The sequence below is a fragment of the Hypomesus nipponensis genome, chromosome 14 (genome assembly GCF_054491055.1).
Source record: "Hypomesus nipponensis isolate SF chromosome 14, ASM5449105v1, whole genome shotgun sequence".
NCBI classification, from domain to species: Eukaryota; Metazoa; Chordata; class Actinopteri; order Osmeriformes; family Osmeridae; genus Hypomesus; species Hypomesus nipponensis.
In genome coordinates, this window is record NC_140374.1 from 1,124,412 (window position 1) to 1,143,313 (window position 18,902).

At 45.2% G+C, this 18,902-nt stretch overlaps 3 protein-coding genes across 3 annotated transcripts; 1 reads left to right on the forward strand and 2 right to left on the reverse strand.

The window, feature by feature from the left end:
- Window positions 1-6,801, forward strand: tnnt3a (troponin T type 3a (skeletal, fast); the record flags this gene model as incomplete). Its single annotated transcript, XM_084671714.1, has 11 exons — window positions 1-247; window positions 1,141-1,158; window positions 2,043-2,061; window positions 2,198-2,237; window positions 2,368-2,484; window positions 2,998-3,075; window positions 3,283-3,396; window positions 3,688-3,800; window positions 3,957-4,047; window positions 4,445-4,485; window positions 6,511-6,801. Coding segments are annotated over 11 exons (915 nt in total), but the record flags the coding sequence as incomplete, so codon positions are not given.
- Window positions 6,802-8,971: 2,170 nt separating this feature from the next.
- Window positions 8,972-10,890, reverse strand: myod1 (myogenic differentiation 1). Its single transcript, XM_084671713.1, has 3 exons — window positions 10,129-10,890; window positions 9,904-9,976; window positions 8,972-9,754 (listed from the first exon to the last, which is right to left on the reverse strand). Exons 1-3 carry the CDS (start codon window positions 10,636-10,638, stop codon window positions 9,522-9,524), a joined length of 816 nt encoding a protein of 271 aa, XP_084527839.1. The 5' UTR covers window positions 10,639-10,890; the 3' UTR covers window positions 8,972-9,521.
- A 996-nt stretch (window positions 10,891-11,886) lies between these two features.
- On the reverse strand, window positions 11,887-15,339 carry LOC146258084 (ferritin light chain). The gene is made up of 3 exons (XM_084673226.1): window positions 14,986-15,339; window positions 14,478-14,624; window positions 11,887-13,233 (listed from the first exon to the last, which is right to left on the reverse strand). Exons 1-3 carry the CDS (start codon window positions 15,151-15,153, stop codon window positions 12,937-12,939), a joined length of 612 nt encoding a protein of 203 aa, XP_084529352.1. The 5' UTR covers window positions 15,154-15,339; the 3' UTR covers window positions 11,887-12,936.
- Window positions 15,340-18,902: the final 3,563 nt, after the last annotated feature.

Genomic DNA, 18,902 nt, shown 5'->3' on the forward strand with positions numbered 1-18,902 from the left:
CATCACCCTTCCTCCCCCTCGTCACCCACTGCATGTGTAGCCGTAGAAGAGGAAGTTGTAGAGGAAGTTGAGGTGGCCCCAGAGGCAGCACCTGAGCCAGAGGCAGAACCAGAACCAGAGCCAGAACCAGAGCCAGAGCCAGAGCCAGAACCAGTGGTAGAACCAGAGCCAGAACCAGAGCCAGAGCCAGAACCAGAACCAGAGCCAGTGGTAGAACCAGAACCAGAACCAGAACCTGAGCAGGAAGGTATGTTGCATGGGGTATTCTTTCATCCTTCGCCACAGTGGTGTGCTCCACCTGTTACAGACAGACAGACCTAACAAATGCAGTACACTTTCAGGTTCCACATTTCCAATTTGAGTACCTTCTCTTCATATCTGGCCAAGGTGAAAGGAGATGGGATACAGTGTAAACACACCCTCCTCACTGTCCCTTATTCCTGCTTATAGCGCACATCTGCTTCCAAACTGCTGGTGATGACTTGAGCTTCAATAAATATAGATGCCACACCACCGCTAACTCCTAAGTTCTGATCTTTAGAGTAACAAAGGCACTGGTCATGTTAATAACCAAAGACAAGCATACATGTACAAAACAAACTTTGTGCATTGCTGTTATGAGTAGAGGCATTCCCACCATTGTTAAACATGAAATGAATGACAGATGGTTGAATTAGCCAAACCTTTCACTGTCACCTTTGATGGCTGATGTGAGACTGCATCAGCGTGTCAAACGTTGTAAACATATTGTTTGTTATTGCTTGTATCTCAGTATAGGAATTCTACTGTGGCTGTTGTGACATGTAGGCCTGCTCTGCACGTGCTGGGTGAGCACAGAACACATCATGTCCTTTAAGGAGCTGTGTGATATTCTGCTCTGAAGGACATGTGTTCCTGGAAGATACTTTGAAGTGCTAGTGGTGAACACAGTCCTCATGACTTCTTAACGTATTTACTTTTCCTTCATTAGTCATTAATCGGATTCATTCAGTTGATCAGTTCACCAAAGTATAATTTATTTTGAAAAGATTAAAGTGAAATAAGGCAAACGCTCAACTTGCAGCTAGTGAATGCGCAGCTCTCAGTGCCATTGTTAATGCTGTGTATTTTGCTTTTGTTTTCAATGCTTGCTGCATGCAGAGGCCATTGAAGAGGAAGGTATGTGGATTAAATCAAGTTGATTCATTTTATGTTGATGTCCCGAGGTCTGAGGTCTCACTGTATTGGCGGAATGTCTGCTGTGCTGGTTACACAATGTCACTCCATATTATACCAGTCTGTCAAATCAAAGAGCAACGAGAAATTGGCTGACTCCCCAAAAATATATTTATACAAATTATCGCTGAGGTTGAGGTATTTCGGAAACATACATTTCATAAGCGAATTTCTATAAAGATAATCGTTAAAAGTGGAGAAAGGGTGAGAGAATATGCAATGCTAACATTCGCTTTTCCTGCGCAGTGAACCCACTGTTCAACTCTGCTACGCTACTCATGATTCGCATGGCATGTAAACAAACTCATTATAAGAACAACAATACACTTTCATGGTTTGCTTTTGTATTAATTAGTAGACCACATATTAGCGGTCTTGCTTTTGAAAATGGTGTGGGGGTCAAGCCAAAAACATAACAGATTTTAATCTCCTTATGATCTGACTACCTTTGAAGACCTGGATTTCGTTTTACAGCATTTCACTGACACACCCTGGGCCTCCCCTGACTACACACTTCCAAACATTTAACGACCATAACATCATACGTGCCTAAGTGTTTTCTGTGAAGTTTGAATTTCTGTTTTATGGTTCTTGTCATTCAAAAAACTAACCCACTTTTAATTGAAAGCAAGACAATTATTTAGACTTTTGTATTGCTGATTCATTACATTACACATCAAATACAAACATTGAATCATCGAAACATTGATATCATTCAATTAATGCCTGACTATGTTTGTCTGAAATGAATGAGTGCTTAAAATGCTCCTGCGTGCATTTTTAACCCAATAACGTACCTGTCCTCCTCTTCATCTCCTAACGCACAGACGAGAAGCCCAAGTTCAAGTAAGTCGTCATCTTCTCATGTAACCCAATTTCAACCAATCAGCCATTTAACACATTTACTCATGAAACAACCACTCTTTATTTTGATATTACTGCTCTGGTAATTAACACATTGAATCCATGTATCTTTCCATAGGGCACCAAAGATCCCTGATGGCGAGAAAGTGGACTTTGATGTGAGTAAACCTGTATTATATACATCCATGATACTAACCTATATGGACCTACCTGCATCCTATCCATCTTCCCTTTGCTGACATGGTGTTGTGGTCTGAGTTGGGATGACGGGGGTCTGTTCTCCAACAGGACATCCAGAAGAAGCGTCAGAATAAGGACCTTATCGAGCTGCAGGGGCTGATCGATGCTCACTTCGAGCACAGGAAGAAGGAGGAGGAGGAGCTTATTGCCCTCAAGGACAGAATCGTAAGTTCCAGAAACATCTGTCTCTTGTGTGGTGACACTAAGGTGGGATAGTGGAGGACCCAATCATGGGCTATGCCCCACATTTTGGAAACCACTTCAATAAGGTCTAACATTAAGGTATACAGGACAAATGTTTTTACCAATTATATAATAAGATAATACGACTTTATTTATACAGCACATTTCATACAATAATTGCAGCTTAAGGTGCTTTACATAAAAACAATAATACCAGTGATAAAAGTAATAATTAAAATAGCACAAAATCATATAACTAATAAAAGTAGTAAAACCTGTCTGAGATAAAAAATTAGTTCAATATATCTTGTGTTTGTTAATGTATTTGTGTAAGCATATACTGCATATTTCATCATTTCAGGTTTGTGTCAGGGAAATTCATGTAGTCTAAAACATAGATCCCCTTGCTGTGGTTGACCATGCAGGTCTCAAAGGCACATGTATCTCTGAGGTGGCTGTGTAAAGGTAACCAGTGCTCCTGTGTGCTCCCTGCAGGAGAAGCGCAGAGCAGAGAGAGCAGAGCAGCAGAGGATCAGAGCTGAGAAGGACAAAGAACGCCAGGCCAGACGTGAGGTCTGTCTCCACACCATGACCTGTCTGTCTCCACAACATGACCTGTCTGTCTCCACACCATGACCTGTCTGTCTCCACAACATGACCTGTCTGTGTCCACACCATGACCTGTCTGTGTCCACACCATGACCTGTCTGTGTCCACAACATGACCTGCCCCACACTGCTGCCCCATCACATCAACCTGGTGCTCTGACCACGTCCACAGGAGGAGAGGCTGATGAGAGAGGAGGCAGATGCCAAGAAGAAGGCTGATGAGGACGCTAAGAAGAAGTCCGCCCTGTCCAACATGGGCTCCAACTACAGCAGCCACCTGCAGAAGGTATTTTATTTATTTATTAGTTTATTTGACAGGGACAATGCAGTTAAACATAGCTACAGAGCAAAGTTTGCAGCTGATGTAATGCACATAGAGTTTATAGCAAGAGCTCATTTTCAACTCCCGTCCCTGGATGGCCCTTTCTACAATAGCACATAATAAAAACAATATACAAGTCAGCCCTTCTCTGCTCACCTCCCACACACACACAGGGATTCCTCCTGTCGGGAAACGCAGCAGTCACAGGTAAGATGGAGATGTGCGTGTTGTGACTTCTTCTCTGTCTCACGCCAGGCCGACTCCAAGAGAGGAGGAAAGAAAGAGACTGAGAGAGAGAAGAAGAAGAAGATCTTGGCTGGCAGACGCAAGGCTGCGAACATCGACCATCTGAACGAGGAGAAACTGAAGTAAGAAACTCTTGTTTACACACTTGGAGTCTACGTACTGTGTTGGATGTATGGTACGGTGTTAAGGATTGTTCTCTGTCGGCAGACAGGTAGTGTAAATAACTGTCTTCATCGATCAAAGCTGTTTTCCTCACCTGTGCTGTCACTCTTCCCCAGGGAGAAGGCCAAGGAGCTGCATGAGTGGATGACCTCCCTTGAGTCTGAGAAGTTTGACCACCTGGAGAGGCTGAAGAAGCAGAAATATGAGGTGAGTTACAAGAGCATCCCAGTGAGGAAGACCTGTCTAACCATTTCTTTCAAGTACCAACTGAATGTTTATACTGAAGTGTATAATGTAATCTTACTGTAATCTGAATTTCACCCCATCGCTCAAGAGCTGAACTGATAGGACAAGACTGGCTCCAACCTCAGAATATTAAATGCTCGAGAGATTTTAGAAATTGTCCAAAGGCTATAACTGGTATTTGGCACGAACGTGGTTTGTCAACTGGAATCATGGCCCTGCTGGGTAAAGTGTATATTGCCATTGGAAGTTCCAGCCATACTTCAATACAGTAAAGGAGGGCTGACAATGCAAGTCCCACAGTTACTTTGGAGGCCTCAAGCCCTCTCAGATATGAACATAGGTCTGCTTTAATCTTCAGGTCACAAGCCTGCGTAAGAGAGTGGAGGAGCTCAGTAAATTGTAAGTAGTGCGGAGGAGGTGCTGTAGCTCAGGGTCTCCCCCCCTCCCGGTGCATGGTCTGCTCCGTCAGCATGGGAACTTCCTGACCCCCACTGGGGCTGAGCAGGACAAGGACATCCTGGAGGCCTGACAGCACACTATGATTAGCAGCTGACGTAAACAAGGGTGATGGCCACGCTCAGGTACAACAGCCAAGACGAGAAATGTGTTTGAGGACAAACAAATGAAAGAGGAAATATTTGAAATATTCCCCCCCAATTAAGCATATATTAGATTTGAAATATCCCAAACAACAAGCATTGAAATTGACCAAAAAATAATAATTAGTTAGCTGTTGTATCTGAATCCAGTTTTAGGAGTGGTTTGGGCCTACTCCTTTGAGCATCTGCTGTAACTGTGCTACATCCCAATCAGCCTAGCCAGGTCTTAATGAATGGAGTTTTATAAGGTAAGTGACTGGGTCCAGATTTCCAAACACTGACAGCGTCTCTAACCCGTCTCCATCCCATTCCTCGGCCAGCTGTGAAATCAACTCTGAGACACAAAGAGCACATGACCCAAGCTCAAGATTCTCAACTTGACTCTTTTCACTTCAAGAAACTGACCTGACAGCTCAGATAGCAGACGTTTAGCATCCCCCTCCCTGGTCTCTGTGAGGTGTGTGTTCTCCAGGTTGGTTTCCCATCAGCCCCTCAGGCATCCTGGCTCCGCAGGGCGATCCCTGGAGAGGGCGTCTCCTCCAGAGGTAACACCACTATGGTCACTGTTAAATACACTGATGTGTCGTTTCCAGGTCCTCTCTCTCAGGAATCGCATTGACGAGTTACAGAAGCAGTAAGTAGTGTGGCTCACAGGCATCAGCCCAGTCTCTCACACACGCTGACGGCAAGCATGGGAATCTGGAGCATTTCGGAGAAATGCATTCAGTTAATCTGATTACCATGCAGAGTTAAAGGGTTCTGTAGAGTTAACGTTTAACTTGACCGTCCGTAGAATGATCCCCTTATACTCCAGTCGGCATGACATGGCTGTCATAACTGTTAAGGGCAGTTCATGTCAGTTCATGGTGTAAACATCCTATATAGACAATCCTAGAGATTAAACACGGTTGAGTTTCCTTCTGATAAGATTTATCATGTACAATTAAACAATCTACGAAAATAGAACAATTTGGGCATTGTCGCATTTTTCTAGATTGTCTAATTAGACACTGGAAGTTGGAGTACTCAAGTACTCAGTTACAATCTCAAACACTAGTTATGCTTCTTTGATCACATACTGACAACCTCACTGCCAGAGGATTCAGGTCAACATCCAGGCCATTGGTGACTGGCTGACTGGGTGTGAACCAAGAGGTTCACTGGTCCACAGAGTGAGCATCTCTTCCAGACCTGGGATGCAACATAGACAGATGTCCCTGCTCTATGTGGTCTGGGCCGTGGGGATTTGTCACATTGTCGCTTTAAGGGCAAAGAGAACATGAATATGAGAAAACTGTCCATTTTTTTGTGTTTTTAGTAACTAGTAAGTGTAATATATTTCCCAGAGGGAAATATGCCTCAATCAGGTAGTTCATGGTTCTATGCTCTCTGTTGCTTGCTCATGTATCCATGCCGTAAAGTGGACCATCCATACACGTTATCACATAAAACTCCATGAATCTTTACGACCCAGAGGTCAAATGGTTCATGGATTATTATGGAATAAGGTATTGTACATCTATGCCCTCCTCGTCAATACTGTTGTACTGTCTGTGGGTAAGTCCTGCATGGGGTGACACACCAGTGTACATTTCAATTCGTCAACTTGTTTGCAGTGGTTTGGTGTGATTTTCTCATTGTTGACGTTTACAGATAGGCCGATTATTTGATCTCAATAGTCTGAATGACGCATACTATTTCAGACAGTATGTTCAGTTGGCTATTGTAAAATAGCGTTATTATTTTCTGGACGAGAAAGGAAGTGCTGCGTTGTGCTTTGTAATTCCTCATTTGGTTTCTCTCTTGTGTTTTTGACACATTACAGCAGCAAGAAGGGAGCAGCCGCTCGCCGCAGAAAGTAAACGGTTTGATCCTGCCACTAGCAGCCCAAACTGCCGCTGCACCGGACACAAGTCGTCTACTGCAGACACGTACACTATCGCTAAGGGCATCGCTCAGACAACTCTGACGCAGAGTCTTACTGTTTGTTTCACAAAAGTCGTGCTACAACCAGCAAGAGGTCGTTAGCTGTTGTTGTAGGAACATCTGTCATCACGCTTTCAAGCCCTGGACTGTTTGGTTCTCAGTATTTTTGTAAATAAAGTGTGACTCTCCAGCCTATGTCTGTAGCTGTTATTATTCAAAACTCAATAAAGATCAGTATTTGTAACAATGTAAAAATGTGTTCAATGATTAAAGCTCTGAATGTCTTAGATATATAAGATATGCAAGATATAGGTTACTGTATAATATGTCCCCAGCTGAGCTATTCAAAACAATAGCCTACAATGCATCAAATGTGTTCAGTATGTAGGGCTACCAAGGATTTTGGTGGGTCTGTGCACAAAAATGTTGTGATTTCAAGAACCGAAAGAAGATGAAGGATCTATTGATGACTGACATAGGCCTATTCAGCTCATAGAAAAAAACAATTGGCCAGATTAGAACACGTGTCAATATTGTTCTATGAAGATAGCAAACTAGGGCTCCAACTCATGTAATGAAACGAAATATAGGGCTATTAATTTAGCAGACGCAATTATCCAAAGCGTGCAGGTCAAGGTAGCCTATTAGGTCATATGCCGGCTTGTGCTCTCGCCTTGTGCATGAAGTTTGAGAGTGCATGTGTGGTAGCTGGCACCTAGTGGACCAAAAGGGGGTTCGATTCAAGTGAGGAAAATATACAAGGAGATGGTAGGAAAGTCAGGTGAGATCGTTTGTTCCGGTCCGGACAGAAGGCAGGTGCACACCGTAAATCCACGCAGCAGGCGGTTCTGGATTGTTTGCTTCGAAACTTTCGGTAAGAGTATGGTGCGTTTGTTTTATGTTAGTAGGTGTTGGATATAGGTCTGTGTAGGCTATATGGGATGCATATCCCGTCTACGATTGACATTAAGTTAAGGACAATGTTATATCCTACTCTTTTGATATTAAATACAAATTGTTTTAATAGCCTATGTGTTTGTATTATGGAGAGCGTCAGGAGCTCTTTGTTGTTTGCCCACGTTTCCGCTGCAGTTCACGGTACGTCCTCATGATGACGCTTTTACGCTTTATATCATTCATTCCTGACTGGCGAAACGGGAGGGAGGGAGGGAGGGAGGGAGGGAGGGAGGGAGGGAGGGAGGGAGGGAGGGAGGGAGGGAGGGAGGGAGGGAGGGAGGGAGGGAGGGAGGGAGGGAGGGAGGGAGGGAGGGAGGGAGGGAGGGAGGGAGGGAGGGAGGGAGGGAGGGAGGGAGGGAGGGAGGGAGGGAGGGAGGGAGGGAGGGAGGGAGGGAGGGAGGGAGGGAGGGAGGGAGGTGTTGCTGTGTATTTTAGTTTGTTAGATGATAAACTTGGACATTTCTGAAGAATATTGCAGCAATAATCGGTCATGAGTGGCATAGCATGCCTACGTTCTCTAATAAACACGGTTGGAAATATAGGCCTATTGTATTAGTTTTTCCGCAGCCTAATAGTGACCAAACGGTTCACCAAGTAATGTGACACATCTATAAATAGCATAGACCCCAGACTTGTAAAGTTTGCTCAGGGATATCTGTGATTTACTTACTGATTATTTCATATTCCGTGTGTTTTGCATCTTTGACATGGTTAAAATCGATCTAATGAAATCGTAATGAATATCTCTTATCAATACAAATGGAAATCTAAAAGATTAATTATGAGGTGTAAAATAATTTTAAGACTATCTAAGGCCTCAGTAAATTCGTAATGAGCGCAGCCTACAGCCGGTAGATTGTAATCGAATAGGACCTATATTTTGTTTAATTTTCCTCAGGACTATTAAAGCACAAGTTCCAAATTGACTTCAATTATTACGATTTTCAATTATTTTGAAATGTATAGGCCTACCATTCTAATTCAGATAAACGTCTAGTCTGATGACCAATATGAATGTGGCCAGTGCTGCAGGCCTGCATAAGCTCATTAACGGTTCAACTGCTAAAGTAGCCCGAAAACGAGTACAACGAAAAAGTTCCTTGTCTTAAAATGTTTCGTTTTTTACATATTTACCAAGGCTTTTATTTATATATATATAAATACATTTAAAAAAATATATATAGATATATATACATATATATACACCAATTGCTATTAGGACTATTCGCTTGACAACATGGCTGTGATTGTATTGTTGGTTTCTCTTGCACTGGGATGTAGGCTAATTGTTATGCTTTGTGGGTTTAGTCTAAATCGAATAAAGGGGTTTCACCCGGCCACCGCTTTGGATATTAATGTCTGATAAACAGGAAGGTCCAACTGACAATGAATGATGAAGCATATTTTGTATAAATAGTCATACGCATTTATTCGTTCTAACTTTGACGTTCACTCATTTTAAACTGTATAAATATAAAGAGTAACATTCCACACAACAAACAAACAGGCATTAAATACATTCAAATGTGTTTTCCTTTTCTTTGTTTCCGTAACAAATCGGCTCTTATTTACACATAATATACAAAAATGGTCCTCTAATACATGGCAAGGAAAAATAACGTTGACACACACACAAGTCTAAGGAAGTGGTCAATCGTTATTATAAGGCCCTATTACATTATTAAATCATTTGGGTTAGGATTGTTTAAATAGGTCTAGCCTATATCTCACAAAACGCTTGACGTGACCCCAAGATGCACGTTAGCAATGAACATTAAGGAATTGAAAACCACTCTTTTTAGCGTCATAGGACCGACTACTGACCCCTTGGGCATTCTGCCTCACTTCTGCAATAGTGTCACTGACTGTCCGTCCTCGCTGACTTCATTGACTGTAAAGGAATTGATTTGTCTCCATCAAGGCACTACAATAAGCCACATTTAAATTGTGTTTTCACAACACTTGATAAATGGGGTTGGGGCCGTGGGACTGGCGGGGGCAGTTGGTCGGTGACGGCACAGATGCGGGCTCGCTCAGGACAGATCCCTCGTGCGGAGAACAGGAACCCTCGGAACCCTCAACTGACAACAGAGTGCACGCGGAGGTATCTGTCGATATTCTCTGAACTATGCTGGATAAACAATCCAAACTAGATATGACTGCGTGCTTGTCACTTCTTGAAACAGCTGTAACAAAAATGGAAAACAGAGCGGTTAGATAACCAAAATGTCATAGTCCACCGAGGTTTAAATTCTGTCATGATTTGTAGGCCTGTGAAATAACAGAATTATATATTTTTTCACAACTGGATTCATTCATCTGCTGAGTAGCTTACCATTTGGCGTTTCGTTGAAATAAGAGCTGTCAAAGTTGCTTCGCCTTGCTGATGCGCATGTGGGCCCGTCCATCTGGGGGAAACAGAAAAGCCAGTCACGTCCACGTCCACATCCATCTAGACTGTCCTATAATCGCTGACATCGTTTTACTTACATAGAACAAACGAAATTATTTATTATTTAATGTGGAGATTATTCAACTTAAAAAAAATGCTGCAACTCACCATTCCATCAGAACAATTGGACCGTGGGCTCGAGGCGTCTGAGTCCCCGCTGTAGTGGTCCATCACCGGGTAGTAGTTATCGTCCTGACCTCGCAGCAGAGACTGCAGGGACTCGATATAACTGATCGCGTTTCTGAGGATCTCTACCTTGGGCAGCCTCTGGTTGGGGTTGGTAGACGTGCATCTCTTCAGGGTCTCAAAGGCATCGTTGACCTTGCCCAACCGTCTCCGCTCCCGCATAGTAGCAGCCTTCCTGCGGTCCGCGTTGGTGGTTTTTCTCTTGCATGCTTTACATGCCCACAGAAGGCATCTCCCAGCCTGGTGGTGCCCGCTCGGTGCCCGAATATGTTCGTCCTCGTTGTGGAGATGGTCGTCTGGCTTTAAAAGACCCACGTGGACCAGCCTCGGGTCCAGGTCTTCGAAGAAGTGCATGTCACTTGTGTTGAAGCAGGGGTCGTCGTAAAAGTCATCAGCAGAGTTGATGGGGAAGGAAATATCCGACAATTCCATCTCTCACTTTCAACTTCTATTCCAACTTTGTAACAATGTAGTTGTCCCCAGTTGTCAACTGGGATAACAAGTTAACGGAACGTCAACAAAACAAAACTTCTCAACTAAAAGGTTGAGAGGGAGGCTAGAGTGGGCCTATCGCTTTAACCACGATAACACAAAACAACGATGTTAAAGGAGGAATGTGGTTATCTAAGTCAACTTTAGTCCTCGTTTACCCTCTGGGTACCTGTTGCTGATGTTGGAAAGACAACTAGCTTTTATGCTCGGTGTAAGAAGCAGGGGCGTGTTCAACATTTCTGACATCTGTGTGAACTGGCCAATAGGCGCACAGAAGGGGTGCACAGGGAGGGGTTTACAACTTCACGCTAATTAGTGTAAGCTACAAGTACTCTTTACTGCCGGAGGGTAATAAAAGGATAAAATGATGAAAATAAAGAAACATCTACAACAAAATATAATTTGGGAAATACATGGTGTTATTTTCTAGTGAAATCAGTGGAAGAAATGTAGGCAACATTATCAAAACGACTTAGCCTATTAGGCTATCTAAGGGACACAATGAAAAAGATAATCTTGATTTGAAATACTAATCGAGACAGCCTACTATATGTACAGCTCTTTTATTCATAGCCTCTTAAAAATAACTCCTATAAAATAGCCTAGCCACACATATTTTAAGAATTGAAAGTGTGACATAGTGGCGCATTGCCTGACCCTTAACGCATCGCCGTGCGCTGCCGCCTCAACTTGCGCTGCCGCCTCGCAGCTAGAGGGTCGAGGTTCAGTTGGGCCCTGTCGGTACTCAGGCGGGTTCTCCCCCGGGCCTGTTGGTGTGGAGTTTGCATGTTCTCCCCGTGCTTACATAGTTTTCACAATAACACAATATAATAAAAAGGCATATCAAATCGAAGCCAGGACATGCACTTTAGACGTGCTGCTGATGCGCCTGACGTCCCAGCTGCCGCAGGGAAGGACGGTCAGGCTGGGTGATACGCGGTGAATTTATTCGGTGGACATCTATGCGTGAATGTGTTCCGATCCACTAACTTACATTATTGAAATAATTCTTCTTCTAGACTATTTTCCTATATGAAAATCAAATAGATCTGCAAGTGGTCAGTGAGGCCATGGCTCAACATGAACGCTTGATGGCGACAGTGAGTTTTCAATTTGGCCTAACTGAAGACTTGAACAGAATTCTACAACACTCTGACAGTGAAATGATGCACAATGATAAACCACAACTTTGTTCAACAACATTTTATTTTTGAAAGAATATTCATTGTAGGTATATGATTAATATTGAGGTGATATAAAAGGAACAAACAATACCCCAAAAGAAAGCATGAAAGGATCACACAGTTACTGCACTCCTTAAGTTGATAATACTTTCCTTGTCTTCTTATTGAATTCAACCAGTTAGAATTCAGAATATTAAAAAAAAATATATATTATGACACTGTTCTCCGTAATAACATTCTTATACAATGGTTTATACCAGACAGCTATTTTGGCTCATGAACACACAAAATGCCATGCAGGAAAAGTAACTTAAAGTGTAATAGTGTTTCTAATGGCAGTTTTGTCCTTTGGAGAGAGGGAGTGTTGAGTGTAGAGGAGGCTGAGTGCTTTATAACGGCACATTCCTTATGTCATACATTTGGAAGAAGCTATAATATCTAAAAAAACACAAACTTCAGAGAGAGAAACACTTTTTTCACGTAAAACATCTGGATGATATGGGGCTGGCACTTTGGAGTTATACTGGATTTCAACTGGTAAAGAAGTAGGATATAGTAATATCCCTTTTTGCATACTGTATGGAACAGTTGTTCCCAGTTATCCTATTCCTCGTCCATTCCAAGGATCGTGTCTATAGAAGCAATAAAGGTTTGAAAGGTGTGTCTTCTACGTATAAGTTGCTTCCATCACGACACAGGTGCTTAGAAGCCCAAACAGGGCAGGCTGAGGGTGGACAGGCCCCAGACACTGGGTGAAAACTGAAAATCTGCCCCCCCCCCCACACACACACACACACACTTTACATGAACACAATCATGTTTAACGGCCACATGCTCAGTCCCCCCCCCCACACGCTCCGCCCCTGCTTCCAGTCACCTACGCTCCGCCCCTGCTTCCGGTCACCTACGCTCCGCCCCTGCTTCCAGTCACCTACGCTCCGCCCCTGCTTCCAGTCACCTACGCTTCGCCCCTGCTTCCAGTCACCTACGCTCCGCCCCTGCTTCCAGTCACCAGAGGGGCTTCTCACAAACACACGTGGGACCTGCGAGGGTTTTAAGCGACCCCAGCGCTGGTCAGTTCCTCCTGCAGCTGATCTATGAGGTACTCCCCTAGGGTCCCCTGCACCCCACAGCCCAGCCTGCGGGCGTTGGTGAGGAGGTCTCCAAGCAGCTTGACCCGGGGCACCAGGGGCCGCAGGAAGTGGCTCTTCACCACGCTGGCGGAGTGTGGGTCGCTGTTCTGCCGCGCCAGCAGGCTCAGGTCCACCAGGACAGACATCTCATCCTTCCACTGGACCAGCAGAAACTCCAGAGCTGGCAGCACCGCGCACACCTGCTCACAGCCGGGCTTCTGGAACACACAGGGACACACCTGCTCAGAGCTCTGCTTCTGGAACACACCTGCTCAGAGCTCTGCTTCTGGAACACACCTGCTCAGAGCTCTGCTTCTGGAACACTCAGGGACACACCTGCTCAGAGCTCTGCTTCTGGAACACTCAGGGACACACACGCCCTGCCTGGGCTTGGGGTACAGGGTAGGCGTTTGTCCTGGTCGCTAACAGGGAGAACCCTGGCTCTTAGTGAGTTTGGAGAGCTCCCTGGGTCTGTCTCGTGATGATGGTTTGAGCAAAGCAAAGGGTTTTTAGCCTCGTTGAATTAAAACAAGTCATAACTTAAGGCAGGGTTAGTCATGTTGAGGGCGTATCGTTTGAGTCGCACAGATCAATGGATAACAAGGTGTTCTGAATTGCTGATGATGGAACCGTTTGTGGTCTCACTCAGGATCGGTTTGACATGACTGAAAGAAGACACGCGTGCAGAGGGAAAACACCAGCGCCTACATCTGGAAACACAATTAATACACTGTCCTTCCGCCATCACATTCATCTCCCCAATTTTCCGGAACTCAGGAGAAATGTATACCCTGACAGGCATTAAGAACTGAACTCTGGGCAAAGCCCCAGGGTTTGCCCCCTCTTCGGGCCCCCACCTCTCACCCCTCCCTCTCACCCCTCCCTCTCACCCCTCCCTCTCACCCCCACCTCTCACTCCTCCCTCTCACCCCTCCCTCTCACCCCCACCTCTCACCCCCACCTCTCACTCCTCCCTCTCACCCCTCCCTCTCACCCCCACCTCTCACCCCCACCTCTCACTCCTCCCTCTCACCCCCACCTCTCACCCCTCCCTCTCACCCCTCCCTCTCACCCCTCCCTCTCACCCCTCCCTCTCACCAGTTACCTCTCTGTTCATGCTCTCATCAGTGGACCCTGATACTAGGATTGGTCTCAGGCACGACGTTCAAAATGGAAGGGATTACTTCAGGGATAATTTAAACTATCTTTAGTTTATCTTAATACCACAGAACAGGTGCATATGCTCAACTCTCATAACTTTCCAGACTATTACCACTTTTCCATTCAGAAAGTTAAATTTGAGGGGGTAGCAGTTTCGATGGAAGTTGAACGACATTGTCATCATGGGTGGAGCTAGGCTTGGAATATCTGCTGAGCAGAGGCAGCGTGTGGGTGGAGCCAGGCTGAGTAGAGGGTTAACAACATGCTACTCCAGCAGGTACATCTCCTGGGGTGGTTTTACCTGGATGTCTTTGTTGCAGTACTGTCCTCCGCGTTCACACAGGTAGTCCATCATGGCCTCGGCCCGCTCCTGCTCCTTCTCCGACTCCTGATGGAAGAACGCGGCCACTCTTGGCAGGGCAATGTCATCCTGCTCAAATATCTGGGACTGGGAGAGTCGAGGCAGTGGGAATCAAAATGGGATGAAGTGCAGTACATTTTTGGGGTCACTGGTTAAGAAGCTAGCTTCCTTATCCCTTAAGACAGGATTAGACTAGATATGGAAAGATGATTACAACACTATTCATTGCTTTGAAGTTATGAGATCCCTGGTAAAAAAAATATATTCTGTAACATATCAATATAATTTTATTTTAATCATCAATCGATGTCTATGTATGCTCGTTGCTTACACTACTAGAGACTCATGAACAGCAACGGATGCATATTTAGGTCAACGTAACTGATCTGTGCTGATCGCTTTGAGTGTTGATTTGATTCCTTTGGTTGAAAACAACGCGCTACCTTACCAGCGCCTCCAGCCTGTATGCGACTTCGAGAATCAATGTTGAGACGCCACACAAACTCTCCTCCACAGCCGTGGGGAGATTCTGCTTCACTTTGCTGCCGACACAAGCTCGGTGGGTCTTGCAAACAGGAACATTAGTTTTTAATCTTTTTGTACTTGGTTCAGCCATGTTAAAGAGTCGCTACGCCAAATAATTTCAACCGTGGCAACAAATTATTTCGCTGTATTTATCAGGGTGCTATTTCATTATTCTTTGAGCTGTGGATTGTGGTCCGATAGCACCTAGTAGCTACACAATACACGCTGTTTACAGTCTGCTGCTGCTGGAGACCACGGGATGAAAATAAAAATAGACTACGATCGCTTCCTGTGTCCCACAGATCAAGTTCATCCGGTGCATGTGAAAGACATCCCGTCCTAGATAATTAATGGGACTCGTGAGCTATGGAAATACACCGTCAGTTGATGTCGTAGGCTAGATGCTTTCATACTCATGTCGATCCAGGATATCAAACCTAAGCGAGTCGTAACATTATCAGGTTATACATTCAAGTATTGGAACACACAGATTTGTGCTCACACTTATTTATACGAGTAAAACATTAACGAAAAACCCAATGCAATCTTCCTTCAAATCAAAACATGTATTAGCACATGATCAAAGTTGACGATATAAACGGTGGTCTGATCTGGCTGAGCAGAAATGCTTTTTGCTAAATGTATTTATTTGAAATGTTCAATATAGTAATTTTGGACATTCAAGTTAAGTCTGGCCATGTTTTTATATGAGGGTGATATATTTTAATAGGCTCAGAAAAGCTCTACTTTCCAAGGAGTTGTGTGGAATTGGGGGCACATGCCGTTCTGAACTGTAAATTCCCTTACATGCAGACTGTCATGTCCCTGCTGAACATAGGCCAACTCGCCTCCTCATACCTTCCACTATTAACATGATAGATTCTGGATGTTGATCCAGAAGTGGTGAAGGTGGCTACATTTATATCCCTCCATGTTACAGAGATGATGTTTCCAGCTTCTCCCCCTCTCCTCTCCCCCTCTCTTCCCCTCCTCTCCTCTTCCTCTCTCCCCCTCTCCTCTCCCCCTCCCCTCTCTTCTCCCCCTCTCCTCTCTCCTCCTGGGGGTGGAGGGTGTGTTCTTCTCGTGTTTCACCCCGGCTATGCCACCACAGCCCTGGTTGACAGATGAGTGACGCGAGGGGCTGGTCTGTGGCCGCTCCACCAGGGGAAGAAGGGGAACCCCGGTTCAGGGCCGTCCAGAGGTCGCCAGGACCTGCCCCCCTGCCATGACCCACAGACACGCAGATCAATCCGTCCAGGGTGGTTAAGCATAAGGACTGACAGCCACGCTCCTGGAGTCCTCAGGAGAAAACCTCGGACTCGTCTTCATCTGACGGCCGTTACTTGTTCATTGCTTTGGATGAAAATGTCTGCAAACCAAAAATAAATACTAATAACAGGTAACATACAATGCCAACTAGATGAAGTAGAGAGATACCTGTTCTTACATTGTCCTTGACAGAACTCAGGTTAGCTTTGCTAAAAGAATGAAATGTAAATGCATGTAAAGGTGTCGTTAGTTCTGCTGTTACAAACCCCTGTTGTGGGGGGGGGCAGTCTGAGGTACAGTCGTGTTGAGGGGGGGCTGTCTGAGGTCCAGTCGTGGGGGGGGGGCAGTCTGAGGTGCAGTCGTCACCAAGGCCCCCCGGCCTGGTGTGCTGCCCTGGACAGCAGCTGTCCGCAGACACTACGGGGATGTTTTTTGGTAGGACACACTCAAACACACTCAAACACACACACACAACCATGCACACACACAGGCAGCTTGCACACCCAGAAGTGCTGACACTGAGCTGACAAGGTGTCTGTTATCACACCTGCTGCCTGCCGTAAAGACCACAGGCTGCCTCCCTGCCTCCCTGCATCCCTGCCTCCCTGCCCCCCTCCCTGCCTCCCTGCCCCCCTCCCTGCCTCCCTGCCTCCCTCCCTGCGTTCCTGCCTCCCTCCCTCCTTGCCTCCCTGCCTCCACCACAGCAGCAGCCTTGTGCTTGGGACAGCCCTGGACCTAGATTACATTACACACCCATCAGTTAGCCCAGACCCCCACCACAGCCTGGACCATGGCATGGTGGAAGGGAGGGCAGGGCCTGAGCAGTACATATGAGACTATGAGTGTGGGTGTGGGTGTGTGTGTGAGTGTGTGTGAGTGTGTGTGGGTGTGTGAGTGTGGGTGTGTGAGTGGATGTGTGTGAGTGGATGTGTGTGAGTGAGTGTGTGTTTGTTAGTGTGTGAGTGTGTGTGTGTGTGTGAGTGTGGGTGTGAGTGTGAGTGGATGTGTGTGAGTGAGTGTGTGTGTGAGTGGGTGTGTGAGTGAGTGTGTGTGTGTTTGTGAGTGTGTGGGTGTGTGTGTGAGTGAGTGTGAGTGTGTTTGTGGGTGTGTGGGTGTGTGTGTGAGTGTGAGTAGATGTGTGTGAGTGAGTGTGTGGGTGTGTGTGTGAGTATGAGTAGATGTGTGTGAGTGGGTGTGTGAGTGAGTGTGTGTGTGTTTGTGTGGGTGTGGGTGTGAGTGTGTGTGTGAGTGAGCGTGAGTAGATGTGTGTGAGTGAGTGTGTGTGGGTGTGAGTGTGAGTAGATGTGTGTGAGTGAGTGTGTGTGAGTGGGTGTGTGAGTGAGTGAGTGTGTGAGTGTGTGTGTCAGGGGGGGGGACTGGAGGAGGTTGGGGTTTAGATGTATTTGATGTCAACACATTCGTGTCAATTTAGTTGCAGGAACATTTGAGGGAAAAGTAGGTTCATGGTTTGCGACATACTATGACAACAATGGAACGAGGGGAGTATATTTGTACTGAAGTTTTGTCTTTAAAATTGTTCAGATAAGTTGTCCTTAAGAAACGGGCTGTTTTGACCTTGTTGATCCAGGGTTTTGTTGAGAATTTGAATTTAGTACCTCACGCGAATTCTCAAGGCAACAGCACTGGAACACGACCTTACAGTTAAAATTCCCTTCTCTCATCACAAGCTAACAGATGAAGATGACTAGGCACTAACCTCGTGCCTAGGGCTCATGTTAAAACGGATTCACCATGCAACCCCAAAATGATTCGCAACAATGGTTTCAGAATCAGAATGGGATTTATTTGTGATGAAAGTTTGCGCAGACAAGGAATTTACTTTGGCAGGAAGGTGCATACAATAAACATATAGGAACCTAAAATTAAAATTTGTGGACTATATATACTGAGGGTACATAAAATAGCACTATTAAGTGGACAATTAAATGAAAAGTACAATAAAATAAAATATAAGTTGCCGTAATTTACAATATAAAAATATAAAAAATACAAATATTACAAAACACACAAATGTTTGATTTGACTCTAACATGAAACACACCAATCTGCTGGGTGGAGACATCTCTGAGGCCCTACATTTTGTGTACGAATGCAAAAGTAAAAGCTAACCGATCATCAGATAGTCAGTTGATTAAGTCCCAATCCAAATGCTTGCTGCTGTCCTGTTCTGAGTGTGCTTGTGGGCCTGGCAGCTTCCCTCTGTATCCAGGCAGACAGAGTGCCTGGAGGTGCCACTGGCCCAGCTGGGAAACGCATCAGTGAGCCATCTCTTTTACCGAGGCCAACAGCTGTCTATTAAGAATATTCTGAATGGTCATCAACCGCCCTCTCCTCAACTCACAACTCTGCTAATCACCTCTCTAATGCAGGAGGCCGCAGACAAGGTAAATACAATGAATGATCACGATGCTGGTGAGCCAAGCCTTCGGTGGAGTCTGGTTTAACTGCTGCTACCTGATACCAGTGTCCACCTCTTACAAGGTTGTGTTTCTGTGCACTTAGACGCAGGCGGACGCTGCTGCTCAAGCTTTTCATGAGGCTTTTGGAGTT